Source organism: Jaculus jaculus, chromosome 10 (assembly GCF_020740685.1).
Source record: "Jaculus jaculus isolate mJacJac1 chromosome 10, mJacJac1.mat.Y.cur, whole genome shotgun sequence".
Lineage (NCBI taxonomy): Eukaryota > Metazoa > Chordata > Mammalia > Rodentia > Dipodidae > Jaculus > Jaculus jaculus.
The window spans coordinates 20,799,109-20,818,926 of record NC_059111.1 but is presented as its reverse complement, the minus strand read 5'-3'; the positions used below and the strand labels follow the sequence as shown (position 1 = coordinate 20,818,926).

The 19,818-nt window shown below is 55.3% G+C and overlaps 1 protein-coding gene across 2 annotated transcripts; it reads left to right on the top strand.

Annotated features, from left to right (window-relative positions):
- The first annotated feature begins 5,745 nt into the window (after positions 1 to 5,745).
- On the top strand, positions 5,746 to 17,606 carry Insyn1 (inhibitory synaptic factor 1). Of its 2 annotated transcripts, XM_004666703.2 has the most exons (3): positions 5,746 to 6,514; positions 6,921 to 7,640; positions 16,777 to 17,606. In XM_004666703.2, exons 2-3 carry the CDS (start codon positions 7,485 to 7,487, stop codon positions 17,497 to 17,499), a joined length of 879 nt encoding a protein of 292 aa, XP_004666760.1. In that variant the 5' UTR covers positions 5,746 to 6,514; positions 6,921 to 7,484; the 3' UTR covers positions 17,500 to 17,606. The 2 variants fall into 2 exon arrangements, with proteins under 2 accessions (XP_004666760.1, XP_045016344.1); XM_045160409.1 differs by lacking the exons at positions 5,746 to 6,514; positions 6,921 to 7,640 and adding an exon at positions 8,001 to 8,155.
- Positions 17,607 to 19,818: the final 2,212 nt, after the last annotated feature.

Genomic DNA, 19,818 nt, shown 5'->3' with positions numbered 1-19,818 from the left:
TCTTGCTCTAGCCCAGGCTGACCTGGAATTCACTATGTAGTCTCAGGCTGGCCTCGAACTCATGACGATCCTCCTACCTCTGCCTCCCGAGTGCTGGGATTAAAGGCATGCACCACCACACCAGGCTCATTTTATTTATTTTTAATTTGTGGATGTGTGTGCATGATGTGTGACAGTATGGGCATGCATGTAACATGACATGCGTGTGGAGGTCAGAGGATAACCTCATGGCATTAGTCCTCTCCTTCTACCTTGTTTGAGAGAGGGTCTCTCTTGTTTGTTGCTGGGAAGGCCAACTAACTGGCCTTGGTCTTCCGGCCTCTTGACTGCACCTTCCCTTGGTGCAGGCGTGTTGGGGGGTGCAGATGTGTATGCCACTCTGTATCCAGCTTTACGTGGATGCTAGGGATCCAGACTCAATTTGACAGATTTATGCTTTAGCTCTAACTTTAACTGCTGAGCCATCTCCTTACCCCTTATCTTATTTTATTTTTCGTGGCAGGGTCTTTTTTCTTTCTTTCTTTCTTTCTTTTTTCTTTTTTCTTTTTTTTTTTGTTTTTTTTTTTTGTTTTTTTGAGGTAGGGTCTTGATCTAGCCCAGGCTGACCTGGAACTCACTATATAGTCTCAGGGTAGTCTTGAACTCATGGTGATTCTCCTACCTCTACTTCTGCTTTATAAGACAAAAAAAAAAAAACAAACCCTCAGGTTCCAAGAGGGCAAGTAACCAAGATCCCCCACACAACTAGCAAATGACAACGCTGGGTCCAAACCCAAGTCCTCTGGCCTTGGATTTTTACACAGTCCTTCCTATCCAAGAACCAGTGTTCGGTCAATCACTCAGCCACTTCATTTAGCATTTCCTGAGTGCTTTTGTCAGGCTCTTGTTGATTACAACAGGCAGGAATTCAACCAACCAAGCTAGGGCACTAGGAGAGATTGACAGGAAATCTCTCTCCTATCTCTTGCTTTGCTTGGCCTCCTGCACTGGGCGGGAAGGAAGATCATAGCATCCAGCTTGCATCCCAACAGGAAGAGGCCTTCTTCCTCCCAGCATCCACACAGCCATCACAGAGAAGGAGTCTGATTGGTCCTGCTTGGGCCCTGTAGTGCTCAGCCCCTGGACCCATCACTGTTGCTGGAGGATGAGGTGTTAACGATTGGTGCATTGTGGGTCACATGCCTACCTGATGGCACTAGAGCAAGGATGCTTAAGGGACAAAAGAACATAGTTTAACTGACAACCCATTAGGAGGATGAAACCTGGGGGGAAGACATTTTCCCAAAAGAAGAGGATGCCAGAGACAAGCTGACGAAAATCAGGTAAGTGACATCGGGAGTCACTAGCTGGCACAGTACACTGCACTGGTGAAAGTGAGAGACAGAGGTGGACCCACATGGACACCACCATGGGGAGATCACAGCCTCCAGAGGAGATAGGCTCACAGCCAGGAATAAGACTTGATAGCAGCCATTATCTATGGAGCATCTATAGGAGCAGGCACTGGGCCAAGTATTGTAGAAGATAGGCATTTTGTCATCCCTATTTATCTGGGTCTAAGAGACAGTAGAAAGCAATCTCTTTTTCCCCCTCAATGAAGCCAATTCAGAAAAACATAAAAATGTTTACAGGCCCCTTATCCCCACTCAGAGAGGTTAAGTGACTTGCTCAAGGTCACACAGCTAGCACATTAAGTAAACATCCTGGGAAGTGTTTGGTTAAGAGCCAAAAGAATCTAGGCATGGTGCCACATGCCTTTGATCCCAGCACTCGGGAAGCAGAAGTAGGAGGATCTCTGTGAGTTCAAGGCCACCCTGAGACTACATAGTGAATTCTAGGTTCACCTGGGATAGAGTGAAACCCTACCTTGGAAAACCAAATAATTAAATGAACAGAGCTAAAAGAGTGCTTCCACTCCTGTGTAGGCTGAAGAATTTGGGAAGACAACCTGGGATCAGTGGCAGGTGGGGCCGGGTGAATCTAAGCATTAACCTCAGGGGGACAGAACATCTGGACAGGTGATGCGGGAGCTGGGGGTAGGGAGCATGGGTCAATTCCCAAACACTGAGAGAAGCCAGGGAAAGCACCAGGAGAGTTATCATAAGAAACTCCTTCTAGGCTGGAGAGATAGTTTAGCGGTTGAGGCGCTTGCCTGCAAAGCCTAAAGACCCTGGTTCGATTCCTTAATATCCACGTAAGCCAGATGTACAAGGTGGCACATACATCTGGAGTTCATTTGCAGTGGCTGGAGGACTTGATGCACCCACTCTCTCTCTCTGAAATAAATAAACAAAATACTGAAGAAACGCCTTCTTCCAGTCTTGTCTTCTTCAGCCTTCCCTGGCCAGGCCAGCCATCTTTCTGGGGACAAAGGCATAAGCCCAGCCTCTTCATCCTGGCCGCCCTCCTGCTCCCTCTGCCAGAAGCAGGTTCTAGGCATAGTTTGAGCCACTCAGATGACAGAAGAAATGTCCTTCCCTTTTCTTTTTTTTGTTCTTTGTGGGGGGAGGGTTGTGTGTGCACGCCCTTGCGTGTATATGTGCGTTCATTGTGCGGGTGCAAATACCTTTGAGTGTGCTTGTGTGCACAGGCATGCATGCTCATGGACAGGTAACGTGGGGTGGGGTGTCATCCTCAACTGCTCTCCACCTTGGTTTTTTTTAATTTTTTTTTTTGAGGTAGGGTCTCACCCTAGCCCAGGCTGACCTGGAATTCACTATGGAGTCTCTGGGTGACCTCCAACTCACAGCGATCCTCCTACCCCTGCCTCCCGAGTGCTGGGATTAAAGGCGTGCGCCACCACGCCTGGCCACCTTGATTCTTGAGACAGCCTCTCCCACTGAATCCAGAGCGCACTGATTTGGCTAGTCCACCATGTCGAGCACCGTTGTCTCCACTGCCCAGGCCCTGGGATTGCAAGTACACGTGCTGCCATGCTTGCTTTTCACATGGGTTCTGGGGATGGGAACTCGGGTCCTCATGTTTGCGCAACAAGATCTTTACCAAATGAGCCATCTCCCCACACACCCTGCCCCTTGTTCTAAGCACTAATTTGGCATTAATAAGACTCGGGAACAATTAGGTATTCATCTCAAAACTCACCAAGTTCTCAGTTCCAGCCCATCTCTCCCATTCTGGAAGAGACCTGATGGTTTCAGACCTAGGACTAGACCCTGATTTCACGGTTGCAGGTTTGGCCCATGTTTGGTGCTGGCTACAGACTCTATGGGACGCTATGACTTCTATTCAATGTACCTGTTGCCTCCACACAGTGCATACTAGTTAAGATGGTAACTCTGATGTGATGAATATTTTACTGCGATTTAGGGCTCTTTGGAGCTCTGACTCAGAAGAACCTGTCCCCGACTCAGATGGCTGGATCCTTCCCACACAGCCCTGGTCCTCCTGTCTTCCCTGAAAGTCAGCAGAGGAGCTCCCTGGGGCCTCAGGAAGACCCAGGGGCACACCCCTGAGGACTCAAGAGACCAAGCGAAACCATCACAAGCTACAACGTCATCACTGTCCTGAATCCAAGCTCCCTGGAGCAGCCTCAGCCCCTACCAGGCTTACCTCCCCTGATCCTCCCTGCCTCTAGCTCGGGAGCTGTACTCCCTCTCTGCTCAACTTTTGAAAATGCTGCCTGTTCCTCCTCTTCTTCACCAGCCACTCAATGCCCAACAATTCAGCTCTTGTCACCACCACACACATCTCTAAGTGCTAAGGCCACTGAACACGTTCAGTTCCTTTCTCTCGGGGGGCCAGCCCCCTCTCTCTGCAGCCCCTGCCACTGCTCAGAGCACTCACTTCCTTCAAAGCCCTCCATCCTGCTGGGCCCTCCCTGGGTTCTTCTCCCATTTCCCTTCTCTGTCTCACTGCTGGACTCTTCCAAGCTTCCATCCTGAACCCGCTGCCGTCTATGTGACTTCTGCACAGCGGGCTCGATTAACATCTCATCCCCTCAAAGCCCAGCCCTTCTCTTGAGCACCGGCCCACTTACCTTCTCCATCTTTCCACTGTCTCAAACTATGCAGCGCGCCTACCCCCCTTCTCCGAACCCCTCTCTGACTCAGATGCCCACAGCCATTCACCCAGCCTCGTGGGGCTATAAGCGGGAGGCACAGGACTGCCCCTTCTACTTAAAGTTCAACTGCCCTCTAAGTATGGCCTCCTCCAACATGATTTCTCTAAGCAGGTCTCCACCTCTTCCCTAGTCAATCCTTGCTCCAGCTCCCCTCAACTCAAATCTCCTAACCGGCCCACTGGCCTATGGCTTTCCCCCCGTCCCCCCCCCCCACCCCCGTCAGTCCACCAGCCACAGTGCCCTAGAGGGGTCTCCTGAGAGGGCAGAACCCAAGTGGAACGTGCTTTCTCCCTATCACTTCTGCCCCAGGATAAATTCCAAGCCCTTACCACCGCCTCCTGACCCCCTTCTTCCGTCCCAGTGTCCCCAGTACCACCTCAGCAGTTACAATGGTATCTGTAGGGCCACCTCTGAGCTCACCGATCTCTCTCTCTCTCTCCTCCTCAATCCTTACCCCACCCCTCTTCTTGCCTGGATCGCTGACCCCAAGTCCCCCGTGCTGCACCCGGCCGCATACCCTCCATGCCATTATAGCTTCCAGAATCTGCCTCTGTGCTGCTGGTAGCGCCCCCTCAATTTGCTCAGGAGTCTCTCCTCCGTCGGGTCCCGCGGCCTAGCATGGAGCAGGGCACGCATCAGGTCCCCAACACATGTTGGCATCCTGGACGAAGCATGCCCCCCGCCCCGCGCGCCCCAGTCATGTGCGGTAGCTGCCAACCTGCCCCAGCTTGGCCAGGGTGTAGCCACACAGTAGGTCCTCAGTAAGGGCTTGACCAGGCTCCTGGTTTCCGAGTTAAGGCAAGGTCAAGTTTGAGGTATGGTTATGAGAAGAGGGAAGACCCGGATGCGGGGAATCAACCAGAAAGGGAAGCATGGGGTGGCACCGCAGTGGGGGGAAGGGGAGCCCTAGGGGTTGGTGTAGTAGGAAGGCATCCTGCCCCTCCATCTCCACCGTCCTCCTCCCCCAATACACACACCGTGCGTCCCAGGCCAGCCGATGTCGCCCCTGGCTAGCCCTTGTCCATCAGCCCCGCTAGCGCCCCCTCCCCGCGTCCGGTCGGACTTCCTCGGTGGGGTGGGGTGGGGGTGGTGTCGAGACCCCCTCCCGGCTCGCACGCCGAGCTCTGGGCGCTGGGAGGCGTGTGTGTCGCTTTAAAAGCTCCCTCCCGGCGCGCGGGGCCGGCCCCTTCCCTGCCAGCGCCGCCGAGGCCAGCGGAGCCGCGCGAGCCCGCCCGGCGGCCTCCGACGGAGCCAGCGCCCGCCCGCCCCGGGGCGGCCAGTCGGGCCGGAGGGAGGTGGGGAGGGGGCGCGGCAGGGAACCGGGTCTCGGTGGGGAAGGGGGCTGCGGCGGCTGCCAGGGAAGCCATCGGGCAGGACAGCTAGGGGAGGCCCGGCCCCAGCGGCAAAGTCCCCCGGCGCCCCGGAGCGCGGAAGAGCCGAGAGCGAGCGCGCAGGAGGCAGCGGGAACCGAGCGGAGGCTGCGCGCCCCGAGCGCCCCGGTGCGCCCCGGCCCACCGCGCGCTTCCTCCTCCGCCTCCTCTTCCTCCCCGGCGCTGAACATCCTCTCGCTCCCCCCCCCACCCCCTCGTCTTGCTCCGTTCTTCTCCGCCCGGGACCGAGCCCGTCCGCCCCGGGCCCCCACCCCCTCGCCTCTCCGCGCGCACCCCCCTGTCGCCCCTCCCCCGAGAACCGGCCGCATCCAGACCTTTCCCACTGTGCACCGGAGCCGTGGGAGAAGCGTGCTCGCCCCGGGCCCACTGCGGGGCTGGGCTGGGCTGGACTGAGCGGACCCCGGACACCGCGGGGCCCGGAGTGCGGACATTTCTGGGTCTGGGTTGAGCGCATCCATCCCCGCCGCCTCTCCCCCCACCCCCCCGACTTCCACTACGGTGGTCATCCCGACCGTGCCAGCTAGCGAAGGGCAGAGCAAGAAGCCGAACCCCGGCGGAACCCGGAGCCCGCCGATCTGGACTGGACAGAGCCAGTCGCAAACCGTGCGGAGCCTGGGGGATGCCGGGCGTGGGTTGAGGGGATCCCGGAGCCCTCTCGGCACACCACCACCACCCCCCCTCCGACTTTGGCTCACGCGGTGGGACTGGCCCGGCATCGTCTCGGCCACCCGGCGCCCGGGGTCACCTGTGGCCTCTGGGGCTCCGAACCCGCGGGACCCTCGCCAACATCGCGACCCGGAGCCTGGCCCCAGGTGGTGGGAGATTTCTTTATCCTGACCCCCTTCCCCGGAGCGCGGAGGCCCCGCCCCCTCCCACCGCCCAGATGTCTCGGGCCGAAGCTCGGAGGACCTCCCTGAAGCCAGGGGCCGAAGGATCCAGAGAAAGAAGCCCGCCCTAGGGAGCCTTGGGGGCCCCCCAACCTCATCTTGGGGCTTGGCCCCCTGAACGCTGCTTGGAGGAAAGGCCGGTGTCCCCACCCTTGGTGAGTCTAGGAGCCGGGCTTCTTGGGAGGGAAGGCGGGGCTGGTGGAAGGAGGATCCACTGGGGAACCAGGGCGCCCTGGGGGCACTAGGAGAAGGATGACCCACTGGGAGAGACTCGGTGGTGAACCAGTAGGGCCAAGCTTGGCCAGTTGCGGTGGGGGGGACGCTGCCAAAGTACCCCAGAAGAGGCTGACTTCTTCCTCTTCTAAAGCAGGGGCTCCCCTACTGTCCCTCTAGAAGAGGGGTGTGCTGAAAACCCTCTGCCTCCAGCACCCCTTCCCACAAACAAAAGATAAATACATCCCCAGCAAGGAAGGAGGTGCACACAGGGAGAGGAGGAAGATAGCGGTAGCTTGCTGGCGCTGCAGCCACGGAGGGCTGACGCCAGGCTCGCTTTCTCTGCAGGGGGCTGCCCTCCTCCAGCACAGCTCCCTCTCCAGCGCCGCCCACACCTGGAGCCCCCTTCACATCTGGAAGACCCTGGCCACCATCCCTCTGCAGGTGTCAGTTGCATCCAGAGAACTCTCGGCCTTTGCAGCTACCTAGGAATTGCGAGGGGCTTGCTGCTGCCTTCCCCCATCCCAAGGACATCGCTACCCTTACTCCCTGCAGAGTCATCCCCCTGCCTCTGCACCCAGGATTGGGCAGAGATCAGCTTCCCATACCACAGGCACTTCAAGTCCTGCAGACTGGTCCTGGGACCCAAGGTCCCTCCCTCTACCCTCTGGTGTCCTCACCTTGACCGCCCCCCCCAGACTGTCTCCCTCTGGGTGCGCCATCTCCCACCCAGAGGCCAAGTAGGTGGAGTGGCAGGCTGCAGGGACTGGGTGAAGGCCACCCAGGGCCAGGGTGGGCTTGGGGGGGCCGTTAAGATGTGGAGCTCTGCCCAGCCGAGGGGGGCTCCGAGGAGGCAGACGTGTGCGCCCCGCCGGGGCGAGTATGGGCAGGCCTGCGGCCACGTGGTGAAGCATGAACATTCGGGGCACCCCGGATCTCGGGCAGCCCAGTGACGACCCCAACAGTGGTGGCGAGCGTGAGCGGATTCGGCAGCGCATGAAGATGGTCATCGGGCAGCTGGAAGGCATCTTGCGGGAACTCAAGGATGTGGCCAAGGAACTAAGGGAGGTGAGTAATCGGTGAACAGAGACACCCTCCCCTCAAACCCTAAGCCTGACTGTGCTGGGCTCAGCACTGAAACATACGCGTGTGTGTTTGAGTGTGCAAAGCCGTGCGCACGTGAGTCCCTCTGCGAGGACCACCTTCCTTCTCATTCTGCTTTCCACAGATCTGTGAAAACTGTTTTCAGGGCCGGAGAGCCCTTAGTATGGCCGAGACTGGGCAGATGCCAGCGTGCCCAGCTCTGTGGCTAGCACTCAGGGCTGCCAGGGTGGCCAGTTAGGACTGAATCCTACCATCAGCTTCTTAATGGGAAACATCCCTCTGGGGTGAAGCTATAACCCTTGATCTCTCCATCTGCCTCTGGACTCTGAATTGGTCACAGGGGCCCTGGCAGAGTGTGGATGACTTTATTGAGGCAGTTCCCACGACTTGAGGCCCAGCGCAATGCATTACCCCAGAGATCGCACAAACCCCTAATCAGGGGGACTCCAAGCCAGCTGTACCCTGGGATCAGGATGAAGGTAGGAAGGGAATGCTAGTAGAGATTAGGGGTCCTGGGGGGGGGGGAGGAAGAGAGTTCTGCATTAGGGAGATGTGTCCCCCTCCCAGGACATATTTCTGGATGTTTTTGCCAAGGCTGAAAAGTCACTGGACGTATATGTCCCTCTCTGTCTCACTAGGTGGAGCCTGGTTTAATTACTGCTTCCTATATTGCTGGGGTAATGAGGTACACATGTCCTCCGCCCTGCCCCCTGGGCTGTGTTCAAGCCCAAAATGCATGACCAGCGTTCTGAGCTGCTGGCCTGAATTTGCCCGCTGGGTGTCGTTTATACCAGCCAGGTGGGCTTTAGGCAAATTCCAACTCCTTGTAACCAGGGCCCCTGCAGAGAGAGAGGAAAAGCATGGAGCTGAGTTATGGATGGGGCTGGGCTCCCTGGCCAACTGTGCAGGAGGATGGGAGCTGCAGGAGACTGGCAGCAGTGGGTACCAACTCCAGGCTGGCAACCTGGCTCTCCAGCCTGGCGTGAGAGCCAAAGGGAAGAGGTGGAGCTGTGTTCAGAATCGGAGTGGGATGTCACCAAGGTATCAGGACGTGATTGCCCGAGGGCAGTGCAGCCCCAGGCCCAAGGTCAGCCCCATAGAGCCTTCCGGGAGGTGGGAATCACTGGTACTTTAGGTAGGTAGAAGCTATGGTCTTCCTGCCATTGTGTTGGGTGCCCATGCACATCTTTGGGTAGTGCAGTTTGGAAGTCAAAGGCCTCAGGCTGCTATGCAACTCCCTTCTCCAGTCTCATGGGTTCAGCGGATTAACACCCTGCCTTTTCCCACACCTGTCTTAATTTGGGATGCCATACAGTTTTATCAGGGCCATGGCAGCTGTTCAAAGTCTCAGTCTTGGTCAGGGACATGGGACCCCCAGTAGGCCCACCCAGAAAGACCTTATGTTGACTATAATCTTGCAAGTCAGCCTTGGCCCAGCTCTGAGCTTACTCCCCGAGCTGTGTTCCAGGCCACAGAGCATCTTCTGGGCTTCATTTTCCTCTCCCCCAGCACAGCCATCCAGACCAGCCCTGTCCACTCACTGGTGAAGAAAACTGAGAGGATGTGGCTTGTCCAAGATCCCACGGAACTGAGCCTAGAATTCGGGTTCCCAACATTTATTTCTGGGATTCAGCAGGTGGGCTGCTGGGTGACCTCAGTATATTGACGGGGCCTTTGATGAGAGATGACTCCTGATATTTATGCCATAGTGCTCAGGCACCAGCATTTATGTGTGACACTCTTAGATGTCCCTTCCTTTTCCTTCACACGCAGCCATCCCCATGCCTCCTACCACGGAGCTCTAGGTATCTAGGTGATGGGCTGTGTATCCCAGAGGCCTGAGCCAAGACAGAGCTAGATGAGTCCCCTCCCCCACACCCTGTGGACCATGTGTCTCCACCCAAGACTTTGGCAGGTTTCTATAGCAACCAGAGTCTACCCCGTATGCCACTGCCTGCCCGCTGCCAATGGTACCCAACTTGGGGGGGAGCAAGCCTCAGAGCTCCCTGATCCCCCAGACAGGAGATGTGCACATGGTATGAAGGCCAGGGAGGGGCAAAGGGGAGACCTGGTCAGGGTAGAGAGGTCAGAACTGACTTCCTGTGAGACAGGGTGTTTTGGGGTATCTGGGTGTCAGGCTCTGTTTTAGAACCTGCTCCCTGGAACCTCTAATCTTGGTTTCTCAGTCCTTCAAGAAGACCTAAAGCTCATCTGTCCGGCTTTATTCAGGCCCTTGGTGTGGTGTTTTGTTTTTGTTTTTGTTTTCCATCAGGGATAGAAGTAGTCTCAAGGTGAAAAGGGGAGCAAGCTCTATACTCTCATCACACCCCACTCTCTGGGAAGTCCCTGCACCAGCCCACTGAGGCCCAAAGCACTTAGGCATGGAAGCAAGAGTCTCATACCAGGTTGTCAGGGATGCCACACAAGAAGCTTGATGAAGGTGCCAGGCTGTCAAAGGCAGGCTCCACAGTCCCCCCTCGGCCATGCCTCCTCCAAACTCCTGTCTGCAGCTCCCCTTCCCCACCAACACCACCATCCTGGAAGACCCTCCCTCCACAAGCCCCCGAGCCTCAGTTTGCTCCTCTCTAAAATGGGGTTCCTGAGGACTTGGTCTTCACAGTGAGAGTGCACAAAGGAGGAGAGCCAGCACCGACTCACCCGCCTAGAGGATTTGAAATCCCTTCTTTCTGTCCTTCTCCCTCTCGGGTCACTACGTTCCAGCTCTGTCACTGGCTCCCTGGCAGCAAGTCCCTACTCAAAAAGGTGGGGAAAGTCATTTAGAGGACTAGGTGAGGTAAGGAATACGAAAGTGCTTTGAAAGCTGAGTCTGCTGCAGAGGGATGTGACAGTCACATCACACATTAATTAGCCCTCAGTTCTCCCAGGTTCTCAAATAGTCCAGGATACCAGGCCAATTCCAGCAGGCTCTCTAAGCATCTCAGAGTTCCATAGGTCTTCATTTAGCGTGTCCCCCAGCCCAGTCTAGGGACTAGGAGCTCCAGCCAGGCAGCCAGAGGATTCTGGTTCAGATCTGGTCATCCGGCTCCTTGCTGGGCATGGTGGTACATACCTTTAATCCTAGCACTGGGGAGGATCACCATGAGCTCAAGTCCAGCCTGAGACTACATTGTGAATTCCAGGTCAGCCTAGACTAGAGAGAGACCCTACCTTGAAAAAGAAAGAAAGAGAGGAATAGCGAAAGAAAGAAAACTGAGTTACCCCGTCCCAACTTTGTGAACTTCAAAAAGTTACTCTACCTCTCTGGGCTTCTACTAGACCATCTGTAAAACAAAGATACCCAGTGTTTATGTCCTCCCTTTATATTATATGTAAATTACTTAGCACAGTGACAGACACAAAGCCAGCTCCGTATCTGTTTTGTTTTTTACTTCACAGTGTTGGGAATCGAACCCTCAAGGCAGAGGCCCGTTAGCATCACCTGACATAGTGCCATGCCCTACAGGGTGAGGGAAGGCCAGAGACAGTGACCGTAGTTGAGGCAAGAAGCGGTCCTCTAATAAGGTGGCTTCTGAGCAGAGATGTACGGGAACTGAGGAGCGAGGTCTCTCCCGTCTGGGTGCAGAGCATTGTGGGTGCAGGAGCCATGGTGCCGGGGCCTCATGGTGGGGAGTGTGTTGGGCAAAGAAGCCAGGCTAGAGGAGCAGTGCAGAGCAAGGGTCTCAGAGAGGGCGAGGGAGGCATCTCATGAGACTTTGCACAGCCAGATATGGAACTGGAATCTGCTGTCGGTGAGAATCCCACACGCACTCCAGAACCTCCCGGTTGTACTTCTAGGTAGGAATCGGCCTCCCCACTTCCCCCCTGCTACCTACAGTCCCAGTGCTCCCACAGGGCTGAGGGGCCTCTTCCTGGGCTGGCCAGATGTGTGGTACCCACCTTGAGCAGGTACTTGGCCTCCCCCTGTTCTGTCGGGGTTCAAAAGTGATCTTTTCACAGTGCAGCCTAGTGGCGCGCGCCTTTAATCCCAGCACTCGGGAGGCAGAGGTAGGAGGATCACCATGAGTTCAAGGCCACCCTGAGACTCCATAGTGAATTCCAGGTCAGTTTGAGCTGACCCTACCTTTAAAAAAAAAGGAACTTTTCAATGACCCCACATCATCATCAGTGATTCTTAAGATTTATTTTATGGGTGAAGCTGCCCAGCTTGGTCCCAGTGTCTCAATAGGATGGAGTGGGTACAGTCTCTCCTCAGGCTGGTGTGGTAGTGGAGGGTCCTGCCTCCTGGTTTTCATAGCAAACAGGCACTGTAGCAGCCTGCAGCCTGGTTACTGGTTGTCCAATGGCACACGCCCATCTGCCAGGTATGGCATCTGAAGGTGGCAGGGAAAAAGCCACAGGCCTTGCAAGTGAAAGAGAAATAAATGTGACCCAGTCAGGAAGCAGCTGGACCAGGAGAGGCTGGGGACCACAGGGCTGTGCCAAAGTGGGTCAGCTCCATCACCTGCAGCTCAGCACGACTTGTGCCGATTTTTTTTTCTTATAATTTTTTTTTTTCATGCTGTCCTTTTCCTCTCTCTTTTTTTCCCTTTACCTTGTCCTCCTCCAGACAGATTCATGGAGGCTCCCTAGCCAATTAGGCCAAATTGCAGAATGAGAGCTATGAATCACACAGTCAGCTTGCTCCCCTCTCCCCAATGCCCCAGCCTCCCCTCCCCCAGAAGATAATAAACAACGTAATCACGGAATTAAAAAATAATCAGTGGTCATAAATAATGCAGATTTCCCAGTTATGTAACCGGCTACCCAGGGAGCTGGGGAGAGAAGGAAGGAGGTGGGGGGACACTGGTTCTGGGACTGTCGGGTCTGGGGTGTGTGTGTGTGTCGGGAGAAACAGAGATGTGCGTTCCTTTGAGAGGGAGCTCAGCCCAGGACTGGAGGGGGGTGCTGAGCAAGCATCTTGGGGGGGGGTGTCCACGTTTGTAGCAAAGACACCCCAGCCTTCTCGCTGCTGGAGCATTCAGTCCTTAGCTGCATTTGTAGAATGTACCAAGTGTGGGGTACAATGGTGGGTAACCATCTATAAGGCTTACCAGCTAGTGGGGAGATAGATATTGATCCTGTGACAACATATATGAGTAAGCGTGTAGTTGTGACCAGTAATGCCTTCAGCTGGGAACCAGGAGGCTTCCGACAGGCAGTGAGGACAGGCAGTGAAGAGGGTGGCAGGAAGGGCATGCCAGGTGAGCCCCGAGGCAGCTGTGAGCGGCAGTGGAATGTGCAGGGAGCTGAGGGGGAAACGCCGCTTGCTGGAGGGAAAAGGGGGTGGTACCTGGGAGGCTCAGGTTTGGGGAGCAGGAAAGGGCTAGTGGCAGAGGGGTGGTGTGGTCCTGCTGCTGAGAACATTCCGTAATGTAGAAGTTGGGGCAGATGGGACCAGGAAATTGCTGTTGGAGGGAAGATTTACAGTTGTTCAAGGAAGAGGAGCCACAGCCACAGCTAGAACCAGGACAGAGGATGGGCATGCCCTCAGCACAGGGGTGGGGGTCTGCCACTCACCCTTATCCCTCCCAGCACAATAACCCCCCAGGTCAACCTTGGGGTCTGGGTGCCAAGCCCAGGAGTCAGGACTCGCCTTCTGGCCTCACTCAGTTCAGCTCTTTCTAGGGCCTGGGCTTCAGTTTTCCCATCAGCAAGGAGAATGGAACAGGTGGATTCCACAGGGTCTCACCAGTCCCTTCCAGCGCTAAGGTTGTGTTACTTTGTGGCTTTCGATTCTGTCTCTCCATCTCTTTCTTTCTGTGTATATAATTATTTCCCTGCACTCCAAGACAATCCCAAGTTACATGTAGGCAAAATGATTATTAAATCTCAGGGGGGAAAAAAAATTCAGATTTCAAGGCAACCAGAGAGGAGAGGCAGGTCACACAAGCAGGCCTGTCCCACTCCTGACCTCCACCCTGGCCTGTGAAACGAGGTACTAGAGAGGGGCAGCAGGTTTTAGGGGCTAACCCAAGACCCCCCCTCCCCCCACACACACAGAAGCTCAGAACTTTCTCACGTTCATGATCAGCCAGGCTCGCGTCTGAATCTCACAGCCTCTGGGTCTCCAGGACGTCTCAGGATCATGTCCCATCCGGACACAAACACACTTTAGGCAAAATGGGCAGACCCGCCTGCAAGGTCACAGCAGGTGCACTGTATCCCGATATTCCTCCCCAGATGCCGAAAGTACCCATCAGTGTGGCATTTTGGGGGTGGGGGGGAAGGTGAAGAACGAATTCCCATCTGTTCTAAGGCCTGAATTCCCATCTGTTCCAGGGGCCTAGGCATGTGTTTATGTCCATGGGTGTGTGGTGCCTAGTGATCATCCATGTTGTTCTGCATGCTTTCCCGAGAGCATTAGGTCATCAAGCCCTCACTAGCCCCCCCCCCCCCAATCAAGTAGGGACTACCAGAATCTGCCTTTGATGAGGAAACAGGCAGAGAGAAGTTGAGTAACATGGCCAAAGTTACAAGCCGGTTTGTGATGAAGTCAGGGTTGGAGCCCAGCTCTGGCTCCAGAGCCCAAGTCCTTAGAGACTCGGCCATCCTGACGGCGCAGTTTAAAGCGTGGTCGTATCTGTTGAGCCTTCATTGCAAGGAGGAGTTAGTGCAAAAGACCACAGCCAGGAGGTGGGTTACCATCTGCCTTCAGTTCCACTGCAAAGAGGAGGTGAGCATGAGGCTGGATCCCAGGCTCCCCTTTCCGCATTCTTCTACACCCCAGGGCATTAATGAAGAAGGGAAGCCTCCAGAGCAAGTGGCCAGCCAGGGTTTTTCTTGGGTAGGAGGAGCATGTTCAAGCTCAAGGCTTCTTGGTCTTTTGCTGGGCGCTCCCTGGGCATTCCTGCTGTGGGGCCTCAGGCCTGACAGTGTACCTGTCACTAAGCGATCAGGAAGGCCAGCTTCTGCCCAGCCTGGCCTCTGCTGAGTCTGTGAAATCCCAGCCAAGTCATTCAACTCTCGGACTGCAGTAACTGGTGACAGCTCTCTCTAAGCAGGGAGTCCCATGCGAGCCTGTGGCTGCCTGAGTCGCAGAGCCACTCCTGAGGCCGCCCCCGGCGGAATTCCCCAACACCCAAAACCAGTGTTTTTCAGACTGCATGACAGCAGCGTATGGCAGCGTTAAGATCTCATGGACAGTGGGAGCTCTCAGGAATAGAGTAGAAAGCCTGTCACATAGGGTAGGTGCTCCAAAGTGGATGGTGTGGCTACTTTTATGCCCAGGGCCCCTTAGAGTCCTTCTACCAGCCTTCTTGCTGGCCAGGATGGGAAATCCCAACTCAAGTTAGGGCTGAAAGAAATTGAGGTCCAGAAAGCTTTTGTGACTTTCCCCCGAAGCCGGAGCAATGTCTCGAGCCCGCCCACCAGGTGTTCTGACTTCTCCACTCCTCTGCACCCCTCTACTCCTGGCCTAGGGCCGCAGGGAGTGGGCCTTCCTGAGTACCCACTCCCCACAGCTCCTCGGAGTCGCCCTCACACACACAAGATCCCTAGAATCTCAGAGGCGGTACGCTACTTCACCTGCTGTACCCATTTAGAGATTGAGAGACTGAGGCCTTAAAAGGGACAGGGCCAGCCAGGCCATCTCCCACTGATCCCAGCTGCTCCCCACAGCATCTTGGCCCACATTCTCCTTTACCTCGGAGCACTCACCACCTGCCCCTCCCAGGCGTAGAGCTGCATCTACAGCGAGTGGTTCCCCAATAAATGAGTACTGGATTAGGACTTGCTTGGATAACTCACCCACTAGCTGCCCTGTGCCTAAGCCATGGCTCCGACGCCTGGACCCTCCCTGACATTTGCTTCTTGGTACTTTTGGTCTTGGCCTGGCTCGCTTCTCTCACCCCTCATGCTCCATCCTCTTCTTAGGCCTCTGCCTGGCCCTCCTTCCTCTCCCACTCTCTCTTCCACCCTGATTTATGTGCCGACGCAAGCCCAGGCAACGGGGCTGACCACAGGCAGGGTCGCCTGGGCTCAGGCCAAAGACTTCCATTTATGGAGGGCAGAGCAGGGTGCAGCGACCTCGGTGGCTGAATTGCCCCCTGAGTGTGCTTAACAAGCAGCCGTAAGCCAGGATGGATGGTCTCTTTCATGCTTACCAAAGAACCCTCGCTGTGTCCCTTCTCCCAACAAGCTGGAATTGATCTCTGCTGGCTCTGTAGTGGGCAGGGAAAGCCAGGGCAGAGGCGGCTCTGGAGCATGGCGTTGAAGGAAATGGAGCGGGAGCTAGCCAGTGCCACACACTTGCTGCTCCAGTCCTTGGGGCTGGAGAAGACCCCCAAAAGACAGGGTCCTCTTCATAACCACTCTTTTATTCTTTTTTTTTTTTTATTTTAGAGAGAGAAAATTGCACCAGAGCCTCAGCCACTGAAATCGCACCCCAGAGCTTGCGCCACCTAGTGGGCATGTGCAACCTTGCACTTGCCTCACCTTTGTGCAGTTGCCTTAACTGCTAAGCCATCTCTCCAGCCCAATATTTTAATTGATTTGTTTGCAAGCAGAGAGAAGTAGAGAGACAGAGAGAATGGGCGCACCAGGGCCTCCAGCCACTGCATATGATCTCCAAGTGCATGCACCATTTTGTGTATCTGGCTTACTTGGGCACTGGGGAATCAAACCCCGGTTGTTAGGCTTTCTAGGCAAGTGCCTTAACTGCTAAGCCCTATCTCCAGCCCCATAACTACCTACTCTTTATCATTTCTCTCTGAGAGTGTGTGGGCCTCTCCTCTCTCCATTGATCAGGCCACCTCTCAATCAGAAGACACGGGGGGGGGGTCCTGATCACCACAGCTGCCCCCACCCCAAATAGCAGCATAGTTTGGGAGAGAAGGATGTGTGAGTGGACAGGGTGCAGAGCTGGTAAGAAATGCCTCCCCGCAAGGACTAAGGAGTTGTGAGCCAGCCTTTGGGAAAGGCTTGAGCCAGCTATGCCTACCCTTGTCCAGTCTGATCACTAAACAGGGCAAACAAACCCGTGACCTCAAGCCCAGTAACTACCCTGCAGGGACACCAGTCAGAAGGGCTCCAGGGCAGGGTAGAGGCATGCATGCTGGGTCTCAACGGCCACCTCTCACTTCCTGACTCTCTCCCTGGCTAGGTGGTGAGTCAGATTGACAAGCTAACCTCCGACTTTGACTTTGAACTTGAACCGGACGACTGGACCACAGCCACTGTGAGCAGCACCTCCAGCAGCGACAAGGCAGGCGTGGGCGGCCCCTTTGACCTGGGTAACCTGGACTTCATGACCGCTGATACCCTCTCGGACAGCTGGGAGTTCTGCTCCTTTCTGGACGTCTCCACCCCCTCGGACTCCGTGGACGGCCCCGAGGCACCGCGGCCAGGCGCCGGTCCCGACTACCGGCTCATGAACGGTGGCGTGCCCATTCCCAATGGGCCGCGAGTGGAGACGCCAGACTCCTCCAGTGAAGAGGCCTTCAGCGCTGGCCCTGCGAAGGGTCAGGCGCCCCAGCGGACCCCAGGGACGCGAGAGAGGGTCCGGTTCAGTGACAAAGTGCTCTACCACGCTCTCTGCTGTGACGATGAGGAGGGGGTTGGCGAGGAGGAGGCCGAAGAGGAGGATGCGGGCCTGGCCCTGGAACTGCCTCTAATGGAGCCCCACACAGGGCCCCTCAAGCCCTCCCCAGCCCCCTACAAGACCAGGCGCTCTCCACTGACCCGCCGCCGCTCGGGTCCCACGTTGGCCCCGGAACAGACTCGAAGGGTCACGAGGAACAGCAGCACCCAGACAGTGTCGGACAAGAGCACACAGACGGTGCTGCCCTACACAGCCACCAGACAGAAATCCAAGGGGAAGAATTAAGGGCTGGGGAACACATAGAGTTATAAATATAAAAATATAAATATATATATATATATTATATATATTTAAACAAACACAGTCATAATAAAATTCACAAATGCTAAGGATCCAGGCCCACAGGCCCCAAAGCCTTCAGAGAGCTGATCTCACAGTAGCTGGATGCCTGCAGGTCTTCTGAGTCCCAGGACGCGTGATATGAAAGTCAGCCCTCCCCCACTCACGGTCGGGCTCCTGGGGAGGGAGAGGAAACCTCTTGGAAGGGCTCTAGGGCACCACGGCACTGTGTGGCTAGCTGGCCTGAGTCATGTGCTTCAAGGGACACCACAGCCAGAGATAGTGTGAGGGGCCAGTGTTCCAGTGCCAAGCTCAGTCGCAAGACAGAGATCTTGGATCTGTCATCACTTTGGTCAGGCCCTGGATGATCAGCTCCGCCATCCATCTCCAAGGCAGGCCTTTGCCAACCCTGCCTTCATCCCTTTGCATTGCAGGGTTGTCCCGGACATTAGAAAGGTGAGCGGCTGTTGCAACAAGCCTTGCTGCTGGGAAGCCAGCTTCCTCAGAGCCCGTGGGACCAAGCAGGGTGGGCAGACCTCAGTGTGAAATGTTTGGTCCACTCCAGTCCTTTCAACTTCCATTCTCAGCTGTTCTCTAAGGTTCAGTCTCGGCTCTGTCCGAGTAGACCCGAGGTGTGTGCATAAGCAGCAGGCAGCAGCTCTCACAGGCCTGGGAACCAGGCCATGGAAGGTCTTGTCTACCTGCACCAGGACAGGCAGCCAAGAGGGGTGTTCCACAGCCTGACTCAGCCCCTGTTTCTCCACACCCAGCCCCTTCATCCACCTTACCAAGTGGTGTGTGTTTTTTTAATATATATTTTATTTATTTAAGAGAAAGAGAGAGAGAATGGGCACACCAGAGCTTCCAGCTACTGCAAATGAACTCCAGATGCATGTGCCACCTTGTACATCTGACTTACGTGGGTCCTAGGGAATCAAGCCTCAAACCGAGGTCCTTAGGCTTCACAGGCAAGTGCTTAACCACTAAGCCATCTCTCCAGCCCCCACCTTAGCAAGTCCTGAACAGAGGCTAGGGAAGCGTCTAGAAGCAGAGAGACCTGCACAGTGACAGTGTCTGGATGTCCTCGAGACAATCATCACAATCATGGCTCTCTTACTGAGCGTGCCACTGTACTGAATGAATTTTACAGAATTACCTTGTTTCACCTAAGTACAGGGAACATCATTACCTCGCTTTTCAGATGAGGAGGCTGAAGCTCAGAGAGGCGAAATAACATTCAAGGTCACAAAATATGTGCCCCTCCTTGCCCACCTGATGTGGTTTACATCTAGCAGATGTGTATGTGACCTTGAGTGAATCCGTTTCCTGCTCTGGGCCTTCCGTCTGTAAAGTGAATCTGCTAGTCTTCACTCATCACACTGGCTGCCACAGGGCTCCAGCAAGATGGCGAGTGTGCAGCATGGTGAGTGTGCAAGATGGCGAGTGTGCAAAGATGGTGAGTGCACAAGCACTTGATGCATACACCGATCAGCAGGGGCCTCCTTTCCAGTGGCGACCAGGTAAAGGTCCCACGCAGAAGGGGAAAGATGCCATTCTTGTGGGGCTTGAAGCCATCTTTTTAAAAAATGTGTTTCTTAGCCGGGCGTGGTGGCTCACGCCTTTAATCCCAGCACTCGGGAGGCAGAGGTAGGTGGATCGCCGTGAGTTCAAGGTCACTCTGAGACTACATAGTGAATTCCAGGTCAGCCGGGGCTAGAGCGAGACCCTATCTCAAAAAACCAATATATATGTTTCTTTATTTGAGAGAGTGGGAGGAAAAGGCAGAGAGAGGGAGAGAGAATGGGCACAACAGGGCCTCTAGCTACTGTAGACAAACTCCAGACACATATGCCACCTTGTGCATTTGGCTTTGCATAGGTAACTGGGGAGTTGAGCCCGGGTCATTAGGCTTTGCAGGCAAGTGCCTTAACAGCTGAGCCATCTCTTCAGCCCCTTGAAGCCATCTTGAGTCACCAGTACTATATGGCTTTGTGTAGCTCAAAGGAGCCTGAAGCCTAGAGGTGACCTGCCATCACCGGCTGCCCCCATCTGGAGAGATGTTGCCGTAGGGGTCAGTGGGATGGTGTGGAAAGGACACAGGGACACAATGTAGAGGTCTGGCAGACCTAGGGTGTACTACAGGGTGGGATCTGTCCCTGATGTAGTGGGTTCAGAAGCCTAAGGAGCTAGCCGGGGTGCATCTTCCATTGTAGAGACTTGGGGATGGGGTGGGAAGGGCTAATTCTTCACAAGCTAGGCCTGATG